General features: G+C 44.7%; 1 protein-coding gene across 1 annotated transcript in view; it reads left to right on the forward strand.

Moving 5' to 3' along the window:
* The window catches only part of abcc4 (ATP binding cassette subfamily C member 4 (PEL blood group)), a 443,243-nt gene that overhangs the window by 235,591 nt on the left and 182,153 nt on the right, over positions 1–25,499 (forward strand). Inside the window, exons 17-18 of the mRNA XM_070892652.1 lie at positions 16,025–16,122; positions 17,057–17,203. Coding sequence (XP_070748753.1) covers positions 16,025–16,122; positions 17,057–17,203 — 245 coding nt within the window. The remainder of the gene's footprint in view (positions 1–16,024; positions 16,123–17,056; positions 17,204–25,499) is intronic.

A 25,499-nucleotide genomic window follows, 5' to 3' on the forward strand; every position in this document is an offset into this window, starting at 1 on the left:
AGGGCTGAATGGCCTGCTCCTGCACCTATTTTCTATGTTTCTATGTTTCTATACACCAACCTCCTTGCAATGACATAGAAACATAGAAATTTACAGCACAGAAGGAGGCCATTTCGGCCCATTGTGTCTGTGCCGGCCGACAAAGAGCCACACGGCCCTCAGTCAGCAGCCCTGAAGATTACATATAAACCTATGAACAATGACAGACAGGTAAAGAGCATCTGGCCCAACCAGTCCGCCCCACACAACTGCGATACCCCATGTATCGCAATATTTTTTACTCCACCCCACCTGGAGTCATGTGATCTCCTGGGAGAGGCAAAGAAACAGTTTAAAAACCCAGGCCAATTGGGGAAAAAAATCTTGGAAAATCCCTCTCCAACATACCATTTGCCGCCTTTATTGCTTGCTGTACCTGCATGCGAGCTTTCTGTGCTTCTTGCCAGAGGACACCCAAATCTTTCTGAACACCAAATTGTAAAAGTTTCTCACCTTTTTAAAAAATATTCTGTTTTTCTATCCTTCCGACCTCACATTTCCCTATGTTATACTCCTTTGCTCACTCACTTAGTCTAGCTATATCCCTTTGCAGTTGCTTTGTGTTCTTCGCACAGTTTACTGTCCCACCTAGCTTTGTATCATCAGCAAATTGCATTCTTTACACTCGGTCCCTTGATCAAGATCACTAATATAGATTGTAAATAGCTGAGGCCCCAGCACTGATCCTTGCGGTACCCCACTAGTTGCAGCCTGCCAACCTGGAACCGCCAAACCGGGCCGCCACATAACCGGCGATGATGTCATCGGTGTGCTCGGCGACTCCACTCGCTGGGTGAGATGGGAGGTTGTGAGTGCCGTGTCGCCATCTTTGTAGTTCTACAAACTCACCGGTCGACCCGACTTCTTCGCCCCTTGCATGGTCCAGGCCACCATGGTGCAGCCCGGCACTCCGTTTTGGATGCCGGGCTGTAGCCTCGGCACCACGCTGCCCTGGTGGCTGAGTGGAGGCCCTCGCAGACTGTGCAGAGTACGCAGTGGCCCACCCCTTTAAGCAAAGGGGAGAGAAGTTGAACTGTGTCAGTGCTACACTGAGCACCCGCGTAGCATTGACGATTGCGCCCCAGCATCTCCCCGGGACCCGCCCCAAGAGGAAGTAGAGCACGCGAGATTGTGAGGGGCGGTAACCGCAGTTTCGCAGCTAGGGGCGGGACTTCCCCACCGGGCGCAGGAAGTCCCGCCCCAAACGGGTTACCGCCCCCAATCGGGGCGCCGAGGAATTTCTTCTCCCTGGTCTCTTGCCACAACCGAAGTAGCCTCCAGCTTGCACACCAACTTACTGTACTGTGTTTTCTTTTATAGCTGCTATCTATGTCGTGTCCTTATGAGCTTAACCTAACTTTAGATGCCTTAGGTGAGATTTCCTTTTGTTGAGACTGAGAAGTACTCAATTTCCAGGTGCATCAAAGGGGAACTGGTGACAGACATGTTGGATTTGTTATCCACCCAACAAAGCTGTCCTGGGATCTCCCAATCTGTTGTAACTGGACCTGTGCTCAAAATAGGGCTTGTTTAACTCTATTAATGAGGGTGGAAGGGGCATTCCTGGGTTTCCGGCTCACTTTCCACTTCTGCCTGTGATGTGCACCCAAAGAAACTTGGTAGTGAGGCACTAGCTGGGACCATCCCCAGACCAAAGGGTCTGAAGGGCTCCCAGGGCAACACAAAGATGACCGGAGAGAAAAAGTTTTTTAACATTTTTTTTGGATGATTGTCTGGAGGGGGAAGGGCAATGTTTGGGCCAACGGTTCTTCTGGTGGCAGCTCTGTAGCAACATTCAGAAAAGAAAGACTTGCATTTATATAGCATCTTACACGATCTCAGAACGTCCCAAAGTGCTTCACAGCCAATTAAGTACTTTTTGAAGTGTAGTCACTGGCTGCCATGTTTCTTATATTACAACAATTTGCGCACAGCAAGCTCCCATAAACAGCAATGTGATGATGACCAGATAATCTGTTTTTGTGGTGTTCGTTGGGGGAGAAATATTGGCCAGGATTGGAGAGATGCTCTTCTGAAATAGTCTCAAGGGATCTTTTATGTCCACCTGAGAGACCAGATACGGCCTCAATTTAACGTCCCATTCGAAAGATAGCCAGTCGCACGCCAGGTGTGTGCCCAGGTCAGGAAAATCCCGGGTACCTCTCTCCTTGGGTAAATTGTACCTGTCAAAGGCCCGAAGGAAAATCATCCCGCTCATATTTTGATGTTTATTATATACTTTTAAATATAATTGTTTTAGGAAAAGTACTAGGTTAAAATTTCCGCAGGTTTCTCCCAATCCCCAACTATAACAACGACAGAAGATCAACAAAATCCTGCAGTAACAGTATAAATGGCTTTTACAAAATTGCTGCAGAGTTTCCCTGATCTTCTGCTGAAATTATAGCTGGAAATCAGGAAAACCCCTCAGAAATTCAATCCCACTATCTTTAGAATTACCTTGTATGCTCACCTTAAGTTTATTACTCCTTTTCTCAAAAACAAGTAGTTTTAGTTTTGGGCAAGTGCCCAATTGTTGGCCTTTGGCAGAGAAGACAGTAAGGACTCCTAATCTGCAGTCATTTTCCACCCACAATGACTATTGCATCTACTACAGATGTTGTATGAAAATTGAGGAGCAGAAGTTACATGGGGCTGGATTTTCCGGTCCTTTGCGCTCCGGGTTTTGCCCCGGAGTGGTGTGAAATGGGGCGGCGATCCTCAGTGGGGTTTTGTGGCGATGCTCAGTGGGGAGAGCTGTGCCGGGTGTGCACCACCTCTCGTTGAGACACTGTCCGAGTTTTAACTCGAACCCGACCCGTCCGCCTGGAATCGCGCTTCGCAATGACCGCCTGGGAAATGAGGGGTGCGGCCATGTTGGCGACAGTGAGGAAGGTACAGTGCTGGAAAGGTCAGTGTTAGTTCTTGTAATATTTTTAGCGATTTGTGTTGTAGTGTGGCCAATGTTTGTGTGTGTTTTATTTTAAGGTTTCCCCCCCCCCGCCCCAAGGGGCCTCTTGGAGCACAAATGGCCTGCCTCTGTAGTTCACAAGTTTCCCGTCCTTGCGCCTCGAAAGTTGTCTTTCACTGCCTCCCTTTGCGCTGTACCCCCTAACGCAGGGCCCAGATGCCCAAACTTCCTTACTAAAGCACAACCTATTCCCGGCCGCTAACATTCCCGTCCCGCCTCCATTGTCGCCCCAAATGCCTAAAATCCGGCCCCATAGAGTCTACAGAACAGAAACGGGTCATTCGACTCTACTTGTCTATTCTGGCATTTATGCTCCACACGAGCCTCCTTGCACCCCTCTTCATCTCGCCCTATTAGCATATCTTTCTATAATATCTGTGGGACAAACGTTTCAGGCCTGTGACCCTTTGTCCTATTCCCTTCTCCCTCATGTGCTTATCTAACTTCCCCTTAAATGCATCCATCTATTACTCATCAACTACTCCTTGTGGCAGTGCATTCCACATCATGGGTAAAGAAGGTTCTCCTGAATTCCCTATTGGATCATTTAGTGACTATTTCACATTTATGGCGCCTAGTTTTGGTCTTCCCCACAAGTGGCAGCATTTTCTCTTTGTCTACCCTATCAAACCCTTTCAATATCTTGACGACCTCTACCAGGTCACTCCTCAACCTTCACTTTTCTGGAGAAAAGAACCCCAGCCTGTTCAGCCTTTCCTGATAAATATTGTTGTGTATGGAAGGACTCCACGAGTACTGAGTACTGTGAGCTAAACCTAGTGTGACCTCAGTCTTTATTACAACTCCAGAGTGCCTAAACAACATGGCAGCCAAACTTTTATACTGGCCCTGCACGTGTGTGCAGGTGACCATTGGGACTCCAACAGTTGCGCCCTCTGGTGGCAAGTATTATACAGTTACACATATAACAAATATATTCTCTAATTTCTGGTATTACCCTTAATCTTTATTGCACCTTCTCCAGTGCCACTGTATCCTTTTTATAACATGGAGACCTCAAGTGTGGTCCAACCAAAATTCTATACAAGTTTAACATAACTTCTCTGCTTTTTATTTCTAGCCCTCTAGAAATGAACGCCAGTACTTGGTTGGCCTTTTTTATGGCCTTATACAAATATACAGATTATCTGGTCAATGTCACGTTGCTGTTTGTGGGAGCTTGCTGTGCGCAAATTGGCTGCCGCATTTCCTACATCACAATACTTCAAAAAGTACTTCATTGGCTGTAAAACGCTTTGGGACTTCTGGTGGTCGTGAAAGATGCGATATAAATGCAAGTCTTTTATTAATCTGCGTTGCTACTTTTAGTGATCCATGTCTCTGTACCGTCCGTACCATCAACTTGTCCGTATACCCCATTTGGACTCTTATTATCCAAGAAGTATGTAGCCTCCTTATTCTTCCTACCAAAATGCACCTCTGACACTTAACTATATTGAAATTCATTTGCCAATTACACGCCCATTCTGCAGGTTTATTAATGCTTTTCTGTTTTTTGTCACATACTCCCTTTGTATTAACTTCACCTGCCAATTTGGTGTCTCTTGCCAATTTTGAAATTGTACTTCCGATTTCCCAAACCAAATCATTGATGTAAATTGTGAACAACAGTGGTCCCAGCATCAATCCTTATGGATTCCACTTTTTGCCCTTGGGGCAGGATTTTGGGCTTTGCTGATTTCGGGGCGGTAATGGCGGCGGGGCGGTAAAGTTAGCGCCCGGGAACAGTTTGTGCCTCAGTCAGTAACATTGGGCAGCTGGGCCCTGAGTCAGGGGGAGCAGCGCTAAGGGAGGCGTTGTACACCTCTCTTGGGCACTAGGCCGGCTGAGCATGGGAAAATCCCGAGCTAAAGAGTTGGCCCAGGTCCGCTCCGAGAGAGGCTGGGGAGGGAAAAAAACCCCCACAAAAACATTCCCAATACATAGCACATGCCACCACAACATAAATCGCAAACAAAATTAAAAGAAAAAACAATTCTATTTACCTTAGGATGGCATTACTTAGCTCTCTGCAGCCGGTATAGGTTCCCCGCCCGATTTCCCAGGCGGTCACTGCGGGGCGCTCTGCGGGTCGGGCGGGACTCAAAAAGCAACCAGGGATATTATTTGCCGGCGCAGCTCTTTGGGTGGTGCTGCTCTGCGCCGCCACAAAACCGGGCCCGAAAACCCCCGTGGGGCGCTGGAGGCTGACCGCCTCCCAGAAGACCTCACTGCCGCCGCTCCAAGGCGAAAAACCCGGAAAATCCGCCCCTTAATCTCTGCTTTGTTTGTTTGTAGCCTACTTGCTATCCTTTCTCCACACCAATGTTCCCTCTTTGTTTTTGGATCTTGCGGCCCCTTTAATGGGCTGCGCGGGCCATTCAGAATTCCATGCATGCACGGTTTTTCTATTTAAAAGCTGACTCATTCGCAGCACAGGACCTTCAGAGCAGCTTAAAGGGAATGTTGCTTCACACGCTCTGACCTTGATCATTGGTCGTCTACGCGATATCTCATTGAAAGCCTTTTTAAAATCCAAATACATTACATTTTGCATTACCCTTGACTACTTTTTCTGTTACTTCAAAGAATTCAATAAGGATGGTCAAGCATGACCTTCCCTTTTGAAATTTGTACTGCCTGCTCTTTATTGTGTGATCCGTTTTTAGATGTATTTCTATTTTATCGTCGAGTAGAGATTCCATTATCTTTCCTACCAACAACGTTAAGCAAACTGGTCTACAGTTGCCAGGACCTGTTCTATCTCCCTTTTTAAATATAGGAATTACATTAGTTGTCGCAACAAAATAGATGAATTCATAGCGCAGATAGAAATTAATAGGTTTGATACAATAGCCATTACAGAGACATGGTTGCAAAGTGACCACGGTTGCAAACTAAATATTCCAGGATACTTAACTTTTAGAAGAGAGAGGCAAAATGGAAAAAGACAGCAGACAGAAAGGGTTCTGGCTCCGAAAATCAAGAAGTAGAATCAGTTTGGGTGGAGCTAAGGGGCAGGAAACATTGGTGGGAGATGTTTACAGGCCCCCAAACAGTAGTTGTAATGTAGGGCAGAGTATAAATCAGGAAATCAGAGACGCATGTAACAAGAGGAATATAGTAATCATGGGGGACTTTAATCTATATATAGACTGGGCAAACCAAATTTGCAGTAACAGTGTGGAGGACAAGTTCATGGAACATATACAAGATAGATTTCTAGATCAGTACATTGAGGAACCAACCAGGGAACAGGCTATTTTAGATCAGGTATTGTGCAATGAGAAAGGGTTAATTAATAACCTTGTAGTAAAGGGCCCTTAGGGAAGAGTGACCATAATATAATAGAATTTTATATCAAATTTGAAAGCGATTCAGTCAAATACGAAACTAAGGTCTTAAATCTAAACAAAGCAAACTACGTAGGTATGAGGGGAGAGTTGGCTAAGGTAGATTGGCAAACTACATTAAAAGGTATGATGGTAGACCAGCAATGGCTAGTGTTTAAAGAATTAATACATAATTTACAACAAACATACATTTCTTTAAGGCACAAAAACCCCACAGGAAAAGTGATCCAACCGTGGCTAACAAGGGAAGTTAAAGATAGTATTAGATCAAAGGAAGAGGCTTACAATTTAGCCAAAAAGAGCAGTGAGTTTGAGGATTGGGATTATTTTAGAATTCAGCAAAGGACCAAGAAATTGAAAAAGGGAAAATAGAATGAGAGTAAACTAGCGAGAGACATAAAAACAGACTGTAAAAGCTTCTATAGGTATGTAAAAAGGAAAAGATTAGCAAAAGTAAATGTGGGTCCCTTACAGGCTGAGACAGGAGAAATTATAATGGGGAATAAGGAAATGGCAGAGAAATTAAACAAATACTTTGTGTCTGTCTTCACGGAAGAAGACGCAAAAAACCTCCTGGAAATAGTGGAGAACCAAGGGTCTAGCGAGAATGAGGAACTGAGAAAAATTCGTATTAGTAAAAAAAAATAGTACTGGAGAAATTAATGGGACTGAAAGCCGATAAATCCCCTGGACCTGATGGCCTATATCTAGGGTTTTGAAAGAGGTGGCTATAGAGATAGTGGATGCATTGTTGTCTTTTTAAAAATTCTGTAGATTCTAGAATGGTCCCCGCGGATTGGAAGGTGGCTAATGTAACACCGCTATTCAAGAAAGTAGGGAGAGAGAAAGTGGGGAACTACAGACCAGTTAGCCTGACATCAGTAGTAGGGAAAATACTAGAATCTATTATTAAGGACGTGATAACAGGGTACCTAGAAAATAATAATAGGATTGGGCAGAATCAACAAGGACTTATGAAATCATGTTTGACGAATCAGAGTTTTTTGAGGTTGTAACGGGCAGAATAGATCAGGGGGGAACCAGTGGATGTGGTGTATTTGGATTTTGAAGAAGACATTCAATAAGGTGCCACACAAGAGGTTATTCAACAAACTTAGGGCTCATGGGATTGAGGGTAATATACTCGTATGGATTGAGGATTGGTTAACAGACCGAAACAGAGAGTAGGAATAAACGGGTCATTTTCAGGTTGGCAGGCTGTAACTAGTGGGGTACCGCAGGGATCAGTGCTTGGGCCCCAGCTATTCACAATCTGTATCAATGATTTGGATGAGGGGACCAAATGTAATATATCCAAGTTTGCTGATGATACAAAGCTAGGTGGGAATGTAAGTTGTGAGGAGGATGCAAAGAGGCTTCAAGGGGATATAGACAGGCTAAGTGAGTGGGCAAGGACATGGCTAATGGAATATAACGTGGGGAAATGTGAAGTTATCCACTTTGGTAGGAAAAATAGAAAAACAGTATTTTTTAAATGGTGAGAGATTGGGAAATGTTGGTGTTCAGAGGGACCTGGGTTTCCTTGTACACCAATCACTGAAAGTTAACCTGCAGGTACAGCAAGCAATTAAGAAAGCAAATGGTATGTTGGCCTTTATGACAAGAGGATTTAAGTACAAGAGTAAGTACAAGATGTCTGACTGCAATTATATCTGGCCCTGGTGAGACCGCACCGGGAGTATTGTGTACAGTTTTAGTCTCCTTACCTGAGGAAGGATATACTTGCCTCAGAGGGAGTGCAATGAAGGTTCACCAGACTGATTCCTGGGATGGGGGGATTGTCCTATGAAGAGAGATTGAGCAGACGAGGCCTGTCTAGTCGAGAGTTTAGAAGAATGAGAGGTGATCTCATTGAAACATACACAATTCTTTCAGGGCTTGACAGGGTAGATGCAGGGAGGATGTTTCCCTGGCTGGGGAGTCTAGAACCAGAGGTCACAGTGTCAGAATAAGGGGTCGGCCATTTAGGACTGAGATGAGGAGAAACTTCATCACTCAGAGGGTGGTGAATCTTTGGAATTCTCTACCCCAGAGGGCTGTGGAGGCTCAGTCCTTGAGTATATTCAAGACAGAGATCGATAGATTTTGGATATTAAGGGAATCAAGAGATATGGGGTTAGTGCAGGAAAGTGAAGTTGAGGTAGAAGATCTGCCATGATATTGAATGGCGAAGCAGGCTCGAGGGGCCGAATGGCCTAAGCCTGCTCCTAATTCTTATGTTCTTGTATCTGCAAATCCATTGGCACTATTTCCTTTTCTAATGATTCTTTACACACATATAATAGTGCCTCTGCAATCTCTTCCCTAACTTCTTTTAATATGTGCAGCCATAATCCAGGGGTTTCATCTTCTTGAAGTTGATTAGTTTATCAATTATCTCCCCACTTTCTATCTTAATGTCTTTTGATCTCCAAAACCGCGAGCAAGTCACACACCAACTTGCTTTGGACAAATGGCTGGGTGTTCAGCGACGAGTGACTCACCTCATGACTCCCCAAAGCCTTTCCACCAGCTAGAAGGCACAAGTCTGATGGAAATACTCTCCACTGGCATGGATGAGTGCAGCTCCAACAACACTCCAGAAGTCAGAACTTTGACGCCATCCAGGACAAAGCAGTCCGCTTGATCTGCACGCTATCCGCCACCTTAAGCATTCACTCCCTCTATCACTGACGTACCGAGGCTATATGGTATGTACTAGCTATAGGGTGCACTGCAGGAAATCGCCAAAATGTCTTCGGCAGTCCCTTTCCAGGCCCACAACCTCCACCAACTAGAAAGACGAGCAGCAGGCACATTCTAATACAATCACCTCCAAGTTGCATATCATCCTGACTTGGGCATATATATCGCCGTTTCTTCATCGTGGCGGGGTCAAAATCCTGGAACTCATTCACTTCACTTCATGGGAGTTCATTCACTTCACGGACTGCAGCTGTTCAAGAAGGCCGCTCACCACCACCTTCTCGAGGGATTGCAATAAATGCTGGCCATGCTCGCGATTTAAAAAAAATAATGAAAACGTGCATCCACTAGTCCCCCACGGTTTGTTGAACCTAAGGGTGTTGGAGCATGCATTAGACTGGGTGTAATCTGTGCTTCCAGAAACAACGGTGTGGGATTTCTGTTCTTGTTGCATGCTGCACCATCTTATTTTACCTAATTTGTAGAACAGTGAAAGTTTTTGTTTTAAAATATTACCATCTACAAGTTTGTATTGGACACTTCAGCTTATAATGGTGAAGGGAGCAGATTGGAGAACATCGAGCTGCAAGCTCCTTTTGCTCAGATGCAGTGCGGGTGAATTTAAAGGTGCTGCTGCTCCCGTAGTTTTCAAACGTTTTTGTGTGGGGGACCCTTTTATATAAAAAAAAAAATATTAACACACACTTTTGGACCCCCAACCAATATTGACACATTCTTGGGCACTTCCTATAAATAGGGATAGTTTAGAGAATAGTATCAAATAGACTGTTCATACTTGAATTGTGTCATAAGTAAAATTGCCCGAGTAAAACTAAAGTCAGTGGGAATTGGGGGAAACTCTCCACTGGCTAGAGTCATACCCAGCACAAAAGATGATGATTGTTGCAGCCCCAGGACATCGCTGCAGGAGTTCCTCAGGGCAGTGTCCTCGGCCCAACCATCTTCAGTTGCTTCATCAATGACCTTCCCTCCATCATGTCAGAAGTGGGGATGTTCGCTGATGATTGCACAGTGTTCAGTTCCATTCACAAGTGGAGTCCGTACCCACAAGCAGCAAGACCTGGACAACATTCACGGTCGGACTGATAAGTGGCAAGTAACATTTGCTCCACACAAGTGCCAGGCAATGACCATCTCCAACAAGAGAGAGTCTAGTCACCTCCCCATGACATTCATAGAAACATATAAAATAGGTGCAGGAGTAGGCCATTCGGCCCTTCGAGCCTGCAACACCATTCAATAAGATCATGGCTGATCATTCACCTCAGTACCCTTTCCTGCTTTCTCTCCATACCCCTTGATCCCCTTAGCCGTAAGGGCCACATCTAACTCCCTCTTGAATATATCTAATGAACTGGCATCAACAACTCTCTGCGGCAGGGAATTCCACAGGTTCACAATTCTCTGAGTGAAGAAGTTTCTCCTCATCTCGGTCCTAAATGGCTTACCCCTTACCCTTAGACTGTGTCCCCTGGTTCTGGACTTCCCCAACATCGGGAACATTCTTCCTGCATCTAACCTGTCCAATCCTGTCAGAATTTTATATGTTTCTATGAGATCCCCTCTCATCCTTCTAAATTCCAGTGAATATAAGCCTAGTCGATCCATTCTCTCCTCATATGTCAGTCCATCACATTACCATCGCCGAATCCCCCACCATCAACATCCTGGGGGTCACCATTGACCAGAAACTTAACTGGACCAGCCACATAAATACTGTGTCTACAAGAGCAGATCAGAGGCTGGGTATTCTGCAACAATTGTCTAACCTCCTGACTCCCCAAAGCCCATCCACCACCTTAAACATTCACTCCCTCCACCACCGGCGCACCGTGGCTGCAGTTCGTACCATCTACAAGATGCACTGCAGCAACTCACCAAGGCTTCTTCGGCAGCACCTCCCAAATCCGCAACCTCTACGCATGTGGACAAGCACATGGGAGCACCACTGTGATATCTTCACAGAGCACAGCACACACAGCTTCCTAACATGGCAGGCAGCTCTCTCGGAAGCCTCCGGACTCTGCCTGGTTCTGTTTATTATTAACTCTGCAGTTGCAGTACACAATACGTCCACCTCCACAGTGTGGAACTACAAACATTACAAGCTTACAGACATTACACTTCTCCCTCCTTAATGAAGAAGTTATTATAACAAACATCATACATAACTTCCATGTTTAGACATAACACAGGATATAAACTTATTTTTTTTCCATATTTACAAATTTAACTTTACCACTTGTTTTCTGTTTTGAAGAGGATATTTTGCTCTCGAACAGAACCTTCCAAACATGGTGTCGAATCTAAACTCATTCGAGGCTCATCCTGAGGAACGTTTTCCTCCACGGAATTTCCTGGATTTTCATTTGAACTCACTCTAACTTCAGGCTCTTTGTTTTCCTGACTTGGACTCAGACTTTCATTCTGATTCTCTCCTGGATTTGTTTCCAGTACATTAGATTTAGGATTTGCTACTTGTGTATCAAAACTATCTGATGAGTCAGAAATAATTAAATCATTCCCACCTTCAACTCCTTCCATGTCTGTAGGTAAAATATGATCAATATGAACAAACCTAACCTGTCCATTATCAAACATCTTTACCAGATATGTGCGAGGACCACATATCTTCACCACTTTTCCTGGTAACCACTTTAACCATTTATGGTGATGGTTCTTCACTCTCACCTTCTGGTTTAATTTCACACTTCTCTTTTACTCTACCAGTCTCTTCAGCTGTGACTGGCAGTTCATCAATGTATGAAAAATAAAACACTTCTTCCCTATTGGGTGTAACTTGTGATGGGGAAGGCAATCTAGACATTGCATCAGCATTACTGTGATCAGCTGATCGTCTGTATTCAATATCATATGTACATGCTGACAAAATCAAAGCCCATCTCTGCATTCGGGCTGCAGCTAATGTTGGAACTGGGGACTTTGGATGGAGGATTGCTGTTAGGGGCTTATGGTCCGTAACAATGGGAAACTTACGACAATACAAGTATTTGTGAAACTTCTTGACCCCAAAAATTAATGCCAAAGCTTCCCTTTCATTTTGCGCATGATTACTCTCACTGGCACTAAGAGTGCGTGAAACAAAAGCAATTGGTCTCTCCTCACCACTACTTAATACATGAGAGATCACTGCCCCAACTCCATACGGAGAGGCATCACATGCTAGCTTAATCTCCTTAGATATGTCATAATGAACTAACATGGTGCTCTCTACCAATTTGCTTTTACACTCCTTGAATGCTGTATCGCATTCTTTTGACCACTTCCAATGGACCTGTTTTTTTTAAAGTTAATTCAGAGGATGTAATACTGTAGCCAAATTTGGTAGGAACTTCCCATAATAGTTCAAAAGACCCAAGAATGAACTAAGTTCAGTGATATTCCTGGGAGTGGGTGCATTTCTAATTGCATCCAATTTTTCCATGGTTGGATGTAAACCATCTTTGTACCCTAAGTACGCCACTGAATTTTTAAATAACTCTCACTTACGAGCAGACACTTGTACTCTGTGCTTCTCTAGCCATTTGAGGACATCATTCAATATGTTATTATAAATTTGCCTATTTGGTGCTGAAATTAGTATGTCATCCAAATAACATACTACCCCTTCAATATCTTGCAAAATCTGGTTCATCACCCCTTGGAATATGGCAGGGGCGGAAGACACTCCAAACGGTAGCCTATTAAATTGATATCGGCCTAGATGAGTAGTTATAGTCAAACATGACTTGGACGACTCATCTAGTTCAAGCTGTAAGTAGGCATTCGTAAGATCCAGTTTTGAGAAGATCTGACCACCTGTCAGTGTTGTGAACAAATCTTCTATATTCGGCTATGTATTGGGGACATTACCCTCTAGAACCTGGTTTACGGTTACTTTATAATCACCACACAATCTTACCTTACCATCAGACTTAGGTACAACAACAATGGGTGTAGCCCAATTACATCGATGAATCTTACAAATAATGTTCTCAGTCTCTAGTCTTTTGAGTTCTTGCTCAACTTTCTCCTTGAGTGCATATGGTATGAAACGTGGCTTGCAGTAAACCGATCTAGCGTCCTTCTGTACCCTGACACTCGCCTTGAAGCCTTGGATTGGACTGCCTGTTTCACAGAACACCTTCGGATACTTCTTGATAACCTCATCCGTTGATGAAAATCTCGCTTCCACACAGAAAATCTTACTCCAATCCAGCTTCAGTGAGCTCAACCAATTTCTTCCTAGTAAGGCAGACTTGTCTCCTTTCACTACTATTAGAGGCAAGTTCTGAAATTGATCTTTATATTTCACCAGTACGGTGATACGACCTACCACAGGAATTTTCTCTCCCGAGTAGCCTCGCAGCTCTATCTTGGATTTCTTCAGTTGAAAATCACGCAATTTGTCACGGTATAGTGACTCTGGTATTACACTCATGGATGCACCCGTGTCAATTTCCATTGGTATCTTGAATCCCGCAACACCGATGTGGATTTTGATGCTTTCCGAATCGCTGTCGTTAACCTCATGCTCCTGCTGACATGTAATTCTAACATCTCGTTCTGTTGTTATTCTTCCATGCTATGTAGTCTCTTTGGATTTCTACTCAAAGCTTTGAACGCTGGACTCATAGCTTTGAAAACTGGTTTACCCTTCAGTCGGCATGCCTTCGCAAGATGCCCAGTCTTCCTGCAGAAGAAACACTCTGCCTTCACGTTTGGACAACTTTGAGCAATGTGTTGTCCCAGGCACCTATCGCACAACTTCGACGCTCTGGTAGAATTTCCAGTTTCTGAGACTTTCGGCCATGCCCGTCTTTTACTTTGAACCTGCAGGTGATTTACCTCAGTTGACTGACGACCGTAATTATTATTTCATTCTCGGGAATATTGTTCGGCCATGCTCATCGACCTCGCTGTCTGACAAGCAATCTCAAAGGTCAAGTCATCCGTCGTCAATAACTTCCTTCTGATCACATCATTTTTCACCCCACAAACAAAACGATCCCGTAATGCTCGGTTTTGAAAGTTTCCAAAATTACAGTGCATTGATAGCTTTTTTAATGCAACGATGTAATCACTGATCGTTTCATCAGTCTTTCGATCCCAAATCCCGAAACGATAGCTTTCAGCAATTTCTAACGGTTTGGGGTTATAGTGCTGCTCCAGCTTCGTTAAAATCTCTTTAAGCGTTGTGTCCTTTGGCTCGTCAGGCACAAGCAGATTTACCAGAGTGTCATATAATGCCGGACCTGCCTCCGATAAGAAGATCGCTTTCTTACATTCCAACACAGCCCGGTTCTGGACTGCATTGTCTGGAACTTCAATTATATTATTTGCAATGAAATATATTTCTAGCCGATCCACATACGCTTTAAAACGTTCCCAGTCATGTCTATATTTTCCCAAATGTCCCAAGACACCTGTCATTTTAATCTCTAGCTGTTCACACCGTGTGCTGTATTTTACCTCGGATTTTGTAGCTTTTTACCAAAGACAGAAACTTCCAAAGTCTCTCTGTCGGCTGGCTGAATCCTTCAACAAAATTTAAGCTTTAAATCACCCGAAAAATCCCATCTTCCATCGCCAAATGTAATATCTTCACAGAGCACAGCACACACAGCTTCCTAACATGGCAGGCAGCTCTCTCGGAAGTCTTCAGAAATCTGCCTGAGCTGTTTATTATTAACCCTGCACTTGCAGTACACAATACGTCCACATCCACAGTGTGGAGCTACAAACATTACAAGCTTACAGACATTACAACCACCACCTCCACTGTCCCCTCCAAGTTACACACCATCCTGATTTGGAAATATATCGCCGTTCCTTCATTGTCACTGGGTCAAAATCCTGGCACTCCCTCCCCAACAGTTGGGAGCACCTTCACCACACGGACTGCAGCGGATCAAGAAGACGGCTCACCACCACCTTCTCAAGGGCAGTTAGGGATGGGCAATAAATGCTGACCTTGCCAGTGTCACCTACATCCCATGAATGAATAAAAAAACGTTTTTAAAATACATCTTAAAGGATAAAGAGCTGGATTGTAGAATGCACTTGTAGTTAAGAAAATGTTCTGCACACAATCATTAGCACTGTGACTGAAAACTGCAATGTTGAGGAAGTGAACTCAGCGCCAGCATAGTAAGTTCACACTGGGAGGTGAGCACTATGGGGCCGCAATTGCCTCTTTGCGCGGGGCCAGTTAGTGTTGCCGGCCGCTGCTAACTGAGCGCTAATGTGTTAGGGTAACGCGTGAACCCGTGCGGAATTGACACCGGGGCTCCGCCAGCTAAAGGTGGTTTGCGCCATGATTAGCACACTGGTGGAGCGTCCCATCATCGTTCACACCCACTCTTATCGCCCAAGCAAGCCCCTTGGGGGAAATTGCCCTGCGGGACGCGAGGTGGCGAAGGCCGATGCCAGCGACAGTGCGAGAAGCTGTGGTGGCGGAGGCGCCCCGGGTGCCCTTAAAGGGGAGGTGGTCTTGCAGCAGCGGCCGCCATCTTTTTTCTGTCGGCCAACTTCTTAGTCAGCCCAACGATGGCGGCCGGTGGTGTGGCCGGGCCTCCAACATGCAGACTGCTGGCCCAGCCGACACCCTCCCTGGTGGCCCAGTGGGCCTAACTCAAGTGGCTGCGGAGCTCGCAGCAGCCCGCCCTTTTAAAAGAAGAGGAGGGACATTGTGAGGCATTAGTGTGATGAGGCGTGCCTGCGTCCCACGAACGCAGGGGAATGCTCCGTTCCCGCAGGCAACATTTTTTTTTAACAAAGCCCAAATCCGCGACGGGACCGGTGCAAAAAAAAACGCATTTTGCGAAATGACTCCGCCAATTTCGGCCCCTGTGTATAACTGTCGAATCCACAAATGTATTTTTATACTTTGCCTTGTTGCTATTCCTTAACGTGTTGCTGTTGTGTTTTGCAGGGCTACAAATCAAAAGCAATTGAATACTACTCAAGTAACTGGTCCGAATAACACAACCCAGGAACTGGATCTTAACTTTTATTTAGGAACATATGCAGGTATAGAGAAGATGGTGTGTGTTTTTTTAAAAATCTATAATTCAGTACTATCCCTTCACCGAGAGAACAAGCCGATAGCCTGCTCCCAGGTTTCTATCAATACCACTCTGAAGGTGCATAAAAGAAGTCCAGGTTAACTCACCCATGAACTATTTTTGTCTCCCTCTGGGAAAGTGCCTGTATAGTTAGTGCTTGTATAGTTAGTACCTCACTCTTATCCCTCACTTATTATTGAGAACTGGCAGGAATGAATCCACATTCTGTAATATTTAGCAGTAGTAAAACCAAGTATTGGAAAAAAATGTATGTGAAGAAAATATTCTCAAGTGTGCAGATAAAGAGGAAGAACTTCGATCTGTGCGTTACAACACTCCTCAGGACTTCCAGAAGTGCTTCTCAACCATTAAATTGCTTTTGATGTGTCATCAATGTAGGTTGAAGGAGGAATGTTGGCCAGGACAGCAGGATATCTCCTTGCTCTTTAAAATGTGATATTTAATGTGCATCTGAACCACCAGATAGATGGTTAACACTATCCTACAAAAGATGACCCTCTGAGCTCAACCGACAGTACGGTTCAAACCTGCAGCCTTTTGACTCGGGCAAATATTCTACCAAATGAGAATAGCGAATACCTTGTGTATCACACTTTGGCATTCATTTTTACTTAGTTAAATATTGAAATATCTAATTGTAGAATTCTCGTCCCCAACGTAGAATTGCACTCATGATAAAATTATTGGATGGAAAATCCTGTGGAGCTCACCGACATCTGAACCTGAATTTCATCTTTAAGAACATGAATTTCAAAGAACTGCCATATTCAGTTTCTTCTTTGATGTGTTCAGGCCAAATTGCTCCAATGCAGTCATGTGAAATTAATTTTTAAATGAGTTGATGAGTTGACCAAGCAATGTATTTTATATTCCCCCAGGTTTAACAGCAGCTGTGATGCTGTTTGGAATTATCAGAAGTTTGATGATTTTCAAAGTATTGGTTAATGCGTCACAGACATTGCATAACAGAATGTTTACATCCATTATAAGAGCTCCTGTATTATTCTTTGACAGAAATCCGATTGGTAAGTGTGGAATAATAGATATTTTTCTTTTTGGTGAAAGAGAAAATATTGATGCCGGGTATAAGTTGATTAGTAAATGGCCAGCATTCTAGTTCAGATAATTTAATGCAACTGTGGTTTAGAATTAAGGTTTTGTAATGTCAGTGCTGGGATAAGAGAATTAACCTGTGTCTGTAATTTAGCTCAGCTACCACTAGGGGACAGTGTTCTCTGATAAGTGTCTGTTAAAGTTAAGCTGTGTGTGCAGGTTCTTGTATATGTACATATTGTCATTCATTTGAATTACTTAAGCATTATCCTCAGATGGGATCTGGTCTATGACAATTATCAGTAACTAGTGCGTGAAAAAAAGATACTGAAAGTTGTCCGTTAAAGAAAAACATTTAAATTGATGGAAAAATATTTCTCTTAAAGCACTCAAAAAAGAGGTGTACTCTATAGGTGTACTTGACATATCTGCCAATATACCGAGACGTTAACTGTACTGAGTCTTGTATGCTGCAAGCGGGCCTGTCATTTGGGGTGAAACTTAGTCACTTTGGTTTTCAAAATGTAACCTCCTTTGAAATATATGAAAAAAAGTAAAAACTGTAAGTAAACACAGCTCCAATTATTGAAGTGGGTCTGACTCATTCATTTTGAACATAAATTTCATTCCTCGCATTTCCCTGATCTTGGTAACTCTGGCTGTAAGCAATTGATTTATTCAAGATAAAATGCAGAAATAGTTTTAAAGGGAGACCTGCAACATTTAGTAGTATCAGTCAGTTGTAACTGATACTGTTACAGTCACTTGTAACAAAAAAAACACGTTTTTTTTTGTTCATTATGTTAGTAAAACAACCTTGAGTACGCTTTTATCGACACCAACATCTTGGCTGCTCGTGCATTGCAGACATCACACCATCAAACCCATGCCGTGAATATGCAGTCTCCAGAGAATACAGCCACTACACCAGCAAAGATCCAGGCTGACTTGAACAACCTATCACCAACCCGTCTCAAACCTAGAAGGCCATTTTGGACCATCACCAAAGCCCTTCAGTGATCTCCCCTCAGCCTTGCTGACCAATGGTGAAACGGTTGGAAGAACTGCGACATATGGAATGGATTCCTTACAGAGGGGCCCACAGTACAACCTGAGAGATCAAACCTTCCTCACAAACAGCGGACAACCAGCAACCGCCTCCGAACCGGTCACGGTCGATGCTGCACCTTCTCCACAGGTGGAAGATTAAATATCCCCATCGTGTGACTGTGGAGCTCCTAATCAGACCCTGGAGTACATCATTGAACACTGCCCTCAGAGGGAATTCACAGGCAGCCTACAGACATCCACGCTGTTACACCGGGAGCTTGCTACTTACCATATGAAAGAAGAAGAAATACTCAGATTTTTTAGCTTATTTTAAAATGTAGGAACTTGCAACTCAGGGCCTTTGCATCTCACGCAGGACAAGTTCGAAAAGAATAAAAAGGAAGGCAAGGTAGCTCCAGGAATTATGTGATGTCAAACTTGGGTTTTAAAAGTCTAAAGATGGATTCCCTGATGGCTCAAGAAAGAAAGAAAGACTTGGATTTAAATAGCGCCTTTCACGACCAGCGGACATCTCAAAGCGCTTTACAGCCACTGAAATACTTTGAGTGTAATCACTGTTGTAATGTAGGAAACGCAGCATTGCGCACAAACAGCGATGTGATAATGACCAGATAATCTGTTTTTGTTATGTTGATTGAGAGATGAATATTGGCCAGGACACCGGGGATAACTCCCCTGCTCTTCTGCAAAACAGTGCCATAGGATCATTTACGTCCACCTGAGGGGGCAGACGGGACCTCGGTTTAACATCTCATCTGAAAGACGGCACCTCTGACAGTGCAGCATTCCCTCAGTACTGCCCCTCCGATAGTGCGGCGCTCCCTCAGTACTGCCCCTCCGACAGTGCGGCGCTCCCTCAGTACTGCCCCTCCGACAGTGCCGCACTCCCTCAGTACCGCCCATCCGACAGTGCGGCGCTCCCTCAGTACTGCCCCTCCGACAGTGCCGCACTCCCTCAGTACCGCCCATCCGACAGTGCCGCACTCCCTCAGTACCGCCCCTCCGACAGTGCGGCGCTCCCTCAGTACTGCCCCTCTGACAGTGCCGCACTCCCTCAGTACCGCCCCTCCGACAGTGCGGCGCTCCCTCAGTACTGCCCCTCCGACAGTGCGGCGCTCCCTCAGTACTGCCCCTCTGACAGTGCCGCACTCCCTCAGTACCGCCCCTCCGACAGTGCCGCACTCCCTCAGTACTGCCCCTCCGACAGTGCTGCACTCCCTCAGTACTGTTGGCACTGCGGGGTGCCGATTGCGACACAGACCCCGCGTTCAAAGCAGGACAAAATCGGCGGGATGTTTTTTTTTTTAAAGGCCCACACCTCCCTTTAATTTTCGAGTGGCCGTTCGCCCGGTTCACGTCCCCGAAACTGTCTTTGGCATTGTCTGCGCAGCTTCAGGGGGCGATACCCAATCTCGGGTCTGGGGAGCTGCGCATGGTGATGACATCATCATCACTGGCGCTATGGGTTACCGCCGCCGCTAAACTGCCACCATGTTTAGCGGGAGTTGTTAGCCGCGCCCAGACAAAAAGTCGTTAGCGCCCCGAATTTCTAGGCCTTAAAGTTTACACAACTGGCATACCAGTTTGAAAAAAGTGGGTGAGTGTTACTTAATGTGGTGTAAGGAATGAGCAAGCCTTTATCAAACCTTGGTTATTCCTTAAACCACAGTAACACCCACCTTGGAGTTGGTTCAAAAGCAAAACTGGGAACGGAAAAAAAATTGTGAGAAAGTCCATCTGTTTGTCAGTTGCAGTAAATATATTTGAAAAGTGATTTTGAAGTTGCCTTCCTTTTCCTTCCCCACAACAAATAATTGGAAAACTAAGACAGTCAACTGGAATTTGGACAGCCTCAGATCTGTCATCAACTTATTTGTTTATTTTATAGTGAATGCTTTGGAGTGTCTTTACAAGGCTGTAAAACACTTAACAGGTTTAGCTGATTAAATAAGCTGAAAGAGCTTGTTTGAGTGATTTATGCCGTGCGGTTTGTTATGAGGGTAAGAGGAGAACAGAAATTAAAAGATGTATTATTCTGCATGTGAATGTTGGTTTTTATCTAACACCGATGACATGTTTGATTCAGACTATTATATTAACATATTTCCCTTCTATGCACCTTCAGAAAATGACTGTTTTTCCATAACTGTCATACCTTCATAACTCACAATGACATCTCTCTATAATATTTATACTTGATATAATTTCTAGAACGATACCAACATCTACCAAACATTCTGCAACAAATATCTCCAATTTATTTTTAGGTTATTTAAACTCCTACCCTATCATAGAAACATAGAAAATAGGTTCAGGAGTAGGCCATTCGGCCCTTCGAGCCTGCACCAACATTCAATAAGATCATGGCTGATCATTCACCTCAGTACCCCTTTCCTGCTTTCTCTTCATACCCCTTGATCCCTTTAGCCGTAAGAGCCACATCTAACTCCCTCTGGCATCAACAACTCTCTGCGGCAGGGAATTCCACAGGTTAACAACTCCCCGAGTGAAGAAGTCTCCCCCCATCTCAGTCCCAAACGGCCTACCTCCCATCCCAAGACCACGTCCCCCGGTTCTCCACCCCACCAACATCGGGAACACTCCTCCCGCATCGAACCCGTCCAGTCCCGTCAGAATCCCATAAGCTTCCATGAGATCCCCTCCCATCGCTCCAAACTCCAGTGAATACCAATATCTAAGTACTGACCCTTGTGGCACACCAGTTAATGGCTCCCATTGGTTTGACATTACCCCTCACACAACTCTTTCTCTCCTATTTTTCAACCATTTTCTTAACCAGTATCACGTTGCACCCTAAATTCATAGGGGTGGGAATTCGGTGCCTTCCCTTTGCACCTTTGCTGCTACCTTTAGCACCTGGTGATGTCTACCGCCTCCAAGTACGATATTCAGTTGTTTCGTCCCAAGAGGAGAGTGCAGCGCTAAGGGAAGCTTTACACACTCCTCTTCGGGCGCCTACGGAGCGGTAGCACAGGAGGCCCACTCAATTTTAGGGCAATAGGATGCCGGCATCCTAGCGCCGGAAGAGAGGAAAAAAAAAATCTTGTGGAAAATTTCAATGACATAACCCACACTTCTGCCACAAATAAATAGAAGTTCAACATTGTAATTCTATCACTTACCTTGCACTCTGGACGATCCCGCCCCGAGATCACCGATGTACCGATTGCTTTCCCTGTCGCAAGTAGGGTGTTGCACACTCGGTGATGTCACAGAGTGGGCGGTTCTAGCGGGCACAGCACAGTCAGCGTCGCCGCGAAACCTTCACTGAAGTTGGCGGTGGGCGCTGACGGCCTTAACCCGTTAGTGCCTTGGGCGCTAACCCTCTGAATTTCCAAGACTTGCATTTATATAGCACCTTTCACAACCACTGGACATCTCAAAGTGCATTACAGCCAATGAAGTACTTTTGGAGTACAGTCACTGTTGTAATGTGGGAAACGCAGCAGCCAATTTGTGCACAGCAAGCTCCCACGCACAGCAATGTGATAATGACCAGATAATCTGTTTTTGTTATGTTGATTGAGGGATAAATATTGGCCTCAGGACACTGATAACTCCCCTGCTCTTCTTCGAAATAGTGCCATGGGATCTTTTACATCCACCTAAGAGAGCAGACAGGGTCTTGGTTTTTAACGTCTCATCCGAAAGACGGCACCTCCGACAGTGCAGCTCTCCCTCAGCCCTGCACTGGTGTGTCAGCCTAGATAGCCTCGGGACTTGAACCCACAACCTTCTGACTCATAGGCGAGTGTGCTACCCACTGAGCCACGGCTGACACCTGGTTTCTTAGATCCACATAAAAGGCTTCTATTAAGTTTTTGTCAAAAGCTTTCTGAAAGCCTAAAGAAGTGGTGTCATCGGGTATTTTATCTGCAACGTGCTCAAAGTTGAGGAGATTTACCAGGTAAGATCTTCTCATTTTAAATTCATGCTGACTTTTTATTAATTTGCGCAGGTGCTCCTTCTAACCTGTCCATTATTTCCATTTGTTTACCTGTTACTGATGTGTAGGTGCCTGGGCCAGTTGCACAAGTTGCTGGAAGGGCATCTGCACTCATCTTAAAATGTAAAACTCTGATTTACATTATTATATCAAAATCTTCCAACATTTTAAAAGGGAAACTATTATCTTGAAACATTGACAAAAATATTAAACGGACAGAATTTTGTCGTGTGTTACTTTACATTGTGGTCTATGAAGCCATCATAAATGTTTAATTTGGGTCTGGCAGCATCTTAGCACTAAATCTTGGACATCTGGCTCAGAAATGGGCAGTCTTTCCCAGCCTCGTGCTCATGAATCTTTCCACTGATGATCTGGTTAGAGGTAGAATTGCTGGTGGTGGTGCTGTATACGGCCATTGTTGCTGACAGCTGTGGTTACCTGGTCAGTGGAGTTGAAGGAAGAGAGGGAGGGGTGAATGGAGAAGCATTATCTATCAGAATAAGGACATGCGCCATTATTCACTTTGAACTTTGACTTTGGATTCAACTTCATAAATGTACAAATTTTACACCATCTGAGCCAGAATAGCTGGAAATCCAGTTCTACCCTCCACCTCCTAAGCAAACTGATGGATGGTCTCTTGCGTTTCAAAAATAGAATGAACTTTCTTCCTTATATTTGCATTGTTTCAGGAGTTGTTGCTTGAGTATTTTAAATTGTTTTAAAGTTTATTCATCAGTGTGACTCACCCAATGGTGTAATTAGCTCCAATAAATGCAGGGTATTCGAGTGCAATAACTATTTCCTGTAGTGCCAAGAGTAGGTGTTGGTTGGCCTTGTTTGGTTGTTGACTTGAAACAAACATCATATTGTTTTTACAGTTGTAGGCAGACTTTATCTGTTATCAGGGTGTGATGCTATAGAATAGTTTTAAGGGAGGTGTTCTTGAACTGCAAATAATGTCCTAGGCTCTCTATTATTATAATGCTATTACGGTTAACTGATATCTGGTTGCTGTTGTGTTGCTATCAGTAACCATGATAAAACAAACTGCAATTAGAGAATACATTTTAATATTTATGCTGACTACTGTTGAACGCCACTTTGACATTATCAGCATTGATCTTTCTGGGTACATTTTCATATCACCGTCTTAATAGTTGTGAGTTAAAATGACAAAGATACTTTAAATTGTGATTCAGAACTTAAACAATTAAAAATATATATAATATTCATGAAGCTTTTAAAGCAAGTATCATAGATAAGAGATATTTATTATTCAATATTGCAACAAAGCCAGTTTAGTTATTGTTTAAAAAAAAATTGGTAGTTGAGATTTAGAGATGGCAGTTTCTTTACGTCATTCGTATTTGCAAACAGTTGTCTCTGCTTAAAATTTGGTGTATTTTTATTAATAACCGGGAATGGTAGCATAGCGGTTGTATTACTGGACCAGTAATCCAGAGGCCTGGCCGAATGATCCTGAGACAAATCGCACCACGGCAGCGAGGGGATTTAAATTCAGTGAATTAAATAAATCTGGAATAGAAAGCTGGTATCAGTAATGTGACCATGAAATTATCGTTAAAAACCCATCTGGTTCACTAATGTCCTTTAATGAAGGAAATCTGCTGTCCTTACCCGGTCTGGCCTATATGTGACTCCAGACCCACAGCAATGTAGTTGATTCTTAACTGCCCTTCATAAGGTCCTTCATTGAAACACCTGTGAACTCATCCTTTTTTGGCGTGGAAGCAAGTCATCCTCGTTTCGAGGGACTGCCTATGATGATAATGGTCTCTGAAATGGCCTAGCACCGCTACAAAAAGCAATAATAAGAATAAAACCGGGCGGACCACCCAGCAATGACCTAGGACACATGGAGGGCAAATGGAATGTTGGCCTTTGCTGCAAAGCGGATGGAGTATAAAACCGGGGCGTCCTGCTACAACTGTACAGGGCGTTGGTAGGGCCACAGCTGGAGTACTGCATACAGTTTGGGTCTCCTTGTTTGGGGAGGGAGGTGCTTGCATTGGAGGCAGCTCGGAGAGAGTTCACTCGTTGATTCCGGCGATGAGGGGTTGACTTATGAGGGGAGGAAGGGCGGGTTGGGCCTCTACTCATTGGAATTTGGAGGAGTGAGAGGTGATCTTATTGAAACATGTGATGCTGGGGTGGATACGGAGATTATGTTTCCCCTCGGGGAGTTCAGAGCTAGGGGGCATGGTTTGAAAATGGGGGGGTCGCCCATTTGGAACTGGGACGGGGAGCAATTTCTTCTCAGAGTCGTAAATCTGTGGAATTCTCTGCCCCAGAGAGCTGTGGAGGCTGGGTCATTGAAACATATTTGAGGTGGAGATAGACAGATTTTTGTGCGATGGAGTGGAGGGCAGACCTGTGAGGGAAGCAGTGGCAGCAGAGTGCCTCAATAACGCCCGAGGCTCAAGGCCCAGGGAGCAGCAGCCGGAGCGGACGGACCTGTGAGGGAAGCAGTGGCAGCGAGGTGCCTCAATATCGCCCGAGGCTCGAGGCCCAGGGAGCAGCAGCCGGAGCGGGCGGACCTGTGAGGGAAGCAGTGGCAGCGAGGTGCCTCAATATCGCCCGAGGCTCGAGGCCCAGGGAGCAGCAGCCGGAGCGGGCGGACCTGTGAGGGAAGCAGTGGCAGCGAGGTGCCTCAATATCGCCCGAGGCTCAAGGCCCAGGGAGCAGCAGCCGGAGCGGGCGGACCTGTGAGGGAAGCAGCGGCAGCGGGGTCAACAGTAAAAGAAGGAAGTAAAAAGAAATCGAAGTGTGATGTCACAGCCAAGAGGGTAAGTGATTGGCTGGTCAATTGGTGAGTAGTTTTTCTTTTTTCTTTTTTTTTTATCAGTAAGAAACCTTTGGCATTGTTGCCAAATTAAGTTAATTTAAGGATTAAGTCATGGCAGGAGAGCCCAGACCCATGTCATGCTCCTCCTGTGCTATGTGGGAAATCGGGGACACTTCGGGAAGTGTATTCAGCTGCAGCTCCTGTCAGACCGCATGACGGCACTGCAGCAGCGCATGGATTCACTCTGGAGCATCCGCGATGCTGAGGATGTTGTGAATAGCATGCTTAGTGAGTTGGTCACACTGCAGCTAAAGGTTACAAAGGCATATAGGGAATGGGTGACCATCAGTCAGAGCAGGAGTAGGAAGGTAGTGCAGGAGACCCCTGCGGTCATCTCGCTACAGAACAAATATACCAC

Source organism: Pristiophorus japonicus, chromosome 10, assembly GCF_044704955.1.
Source record: "Pristiophorus japonicus isolate sPriJap1 chromosome 10, sPriJap1.hap1, whole genome shotgun sequence".
Classification (NCBI taxonomy): Eukaryota; Metazoa; Chordata; class Chondrichthyes; family Pristiophoridae; genus Pristiophorus; species Pristiophorus japonicus.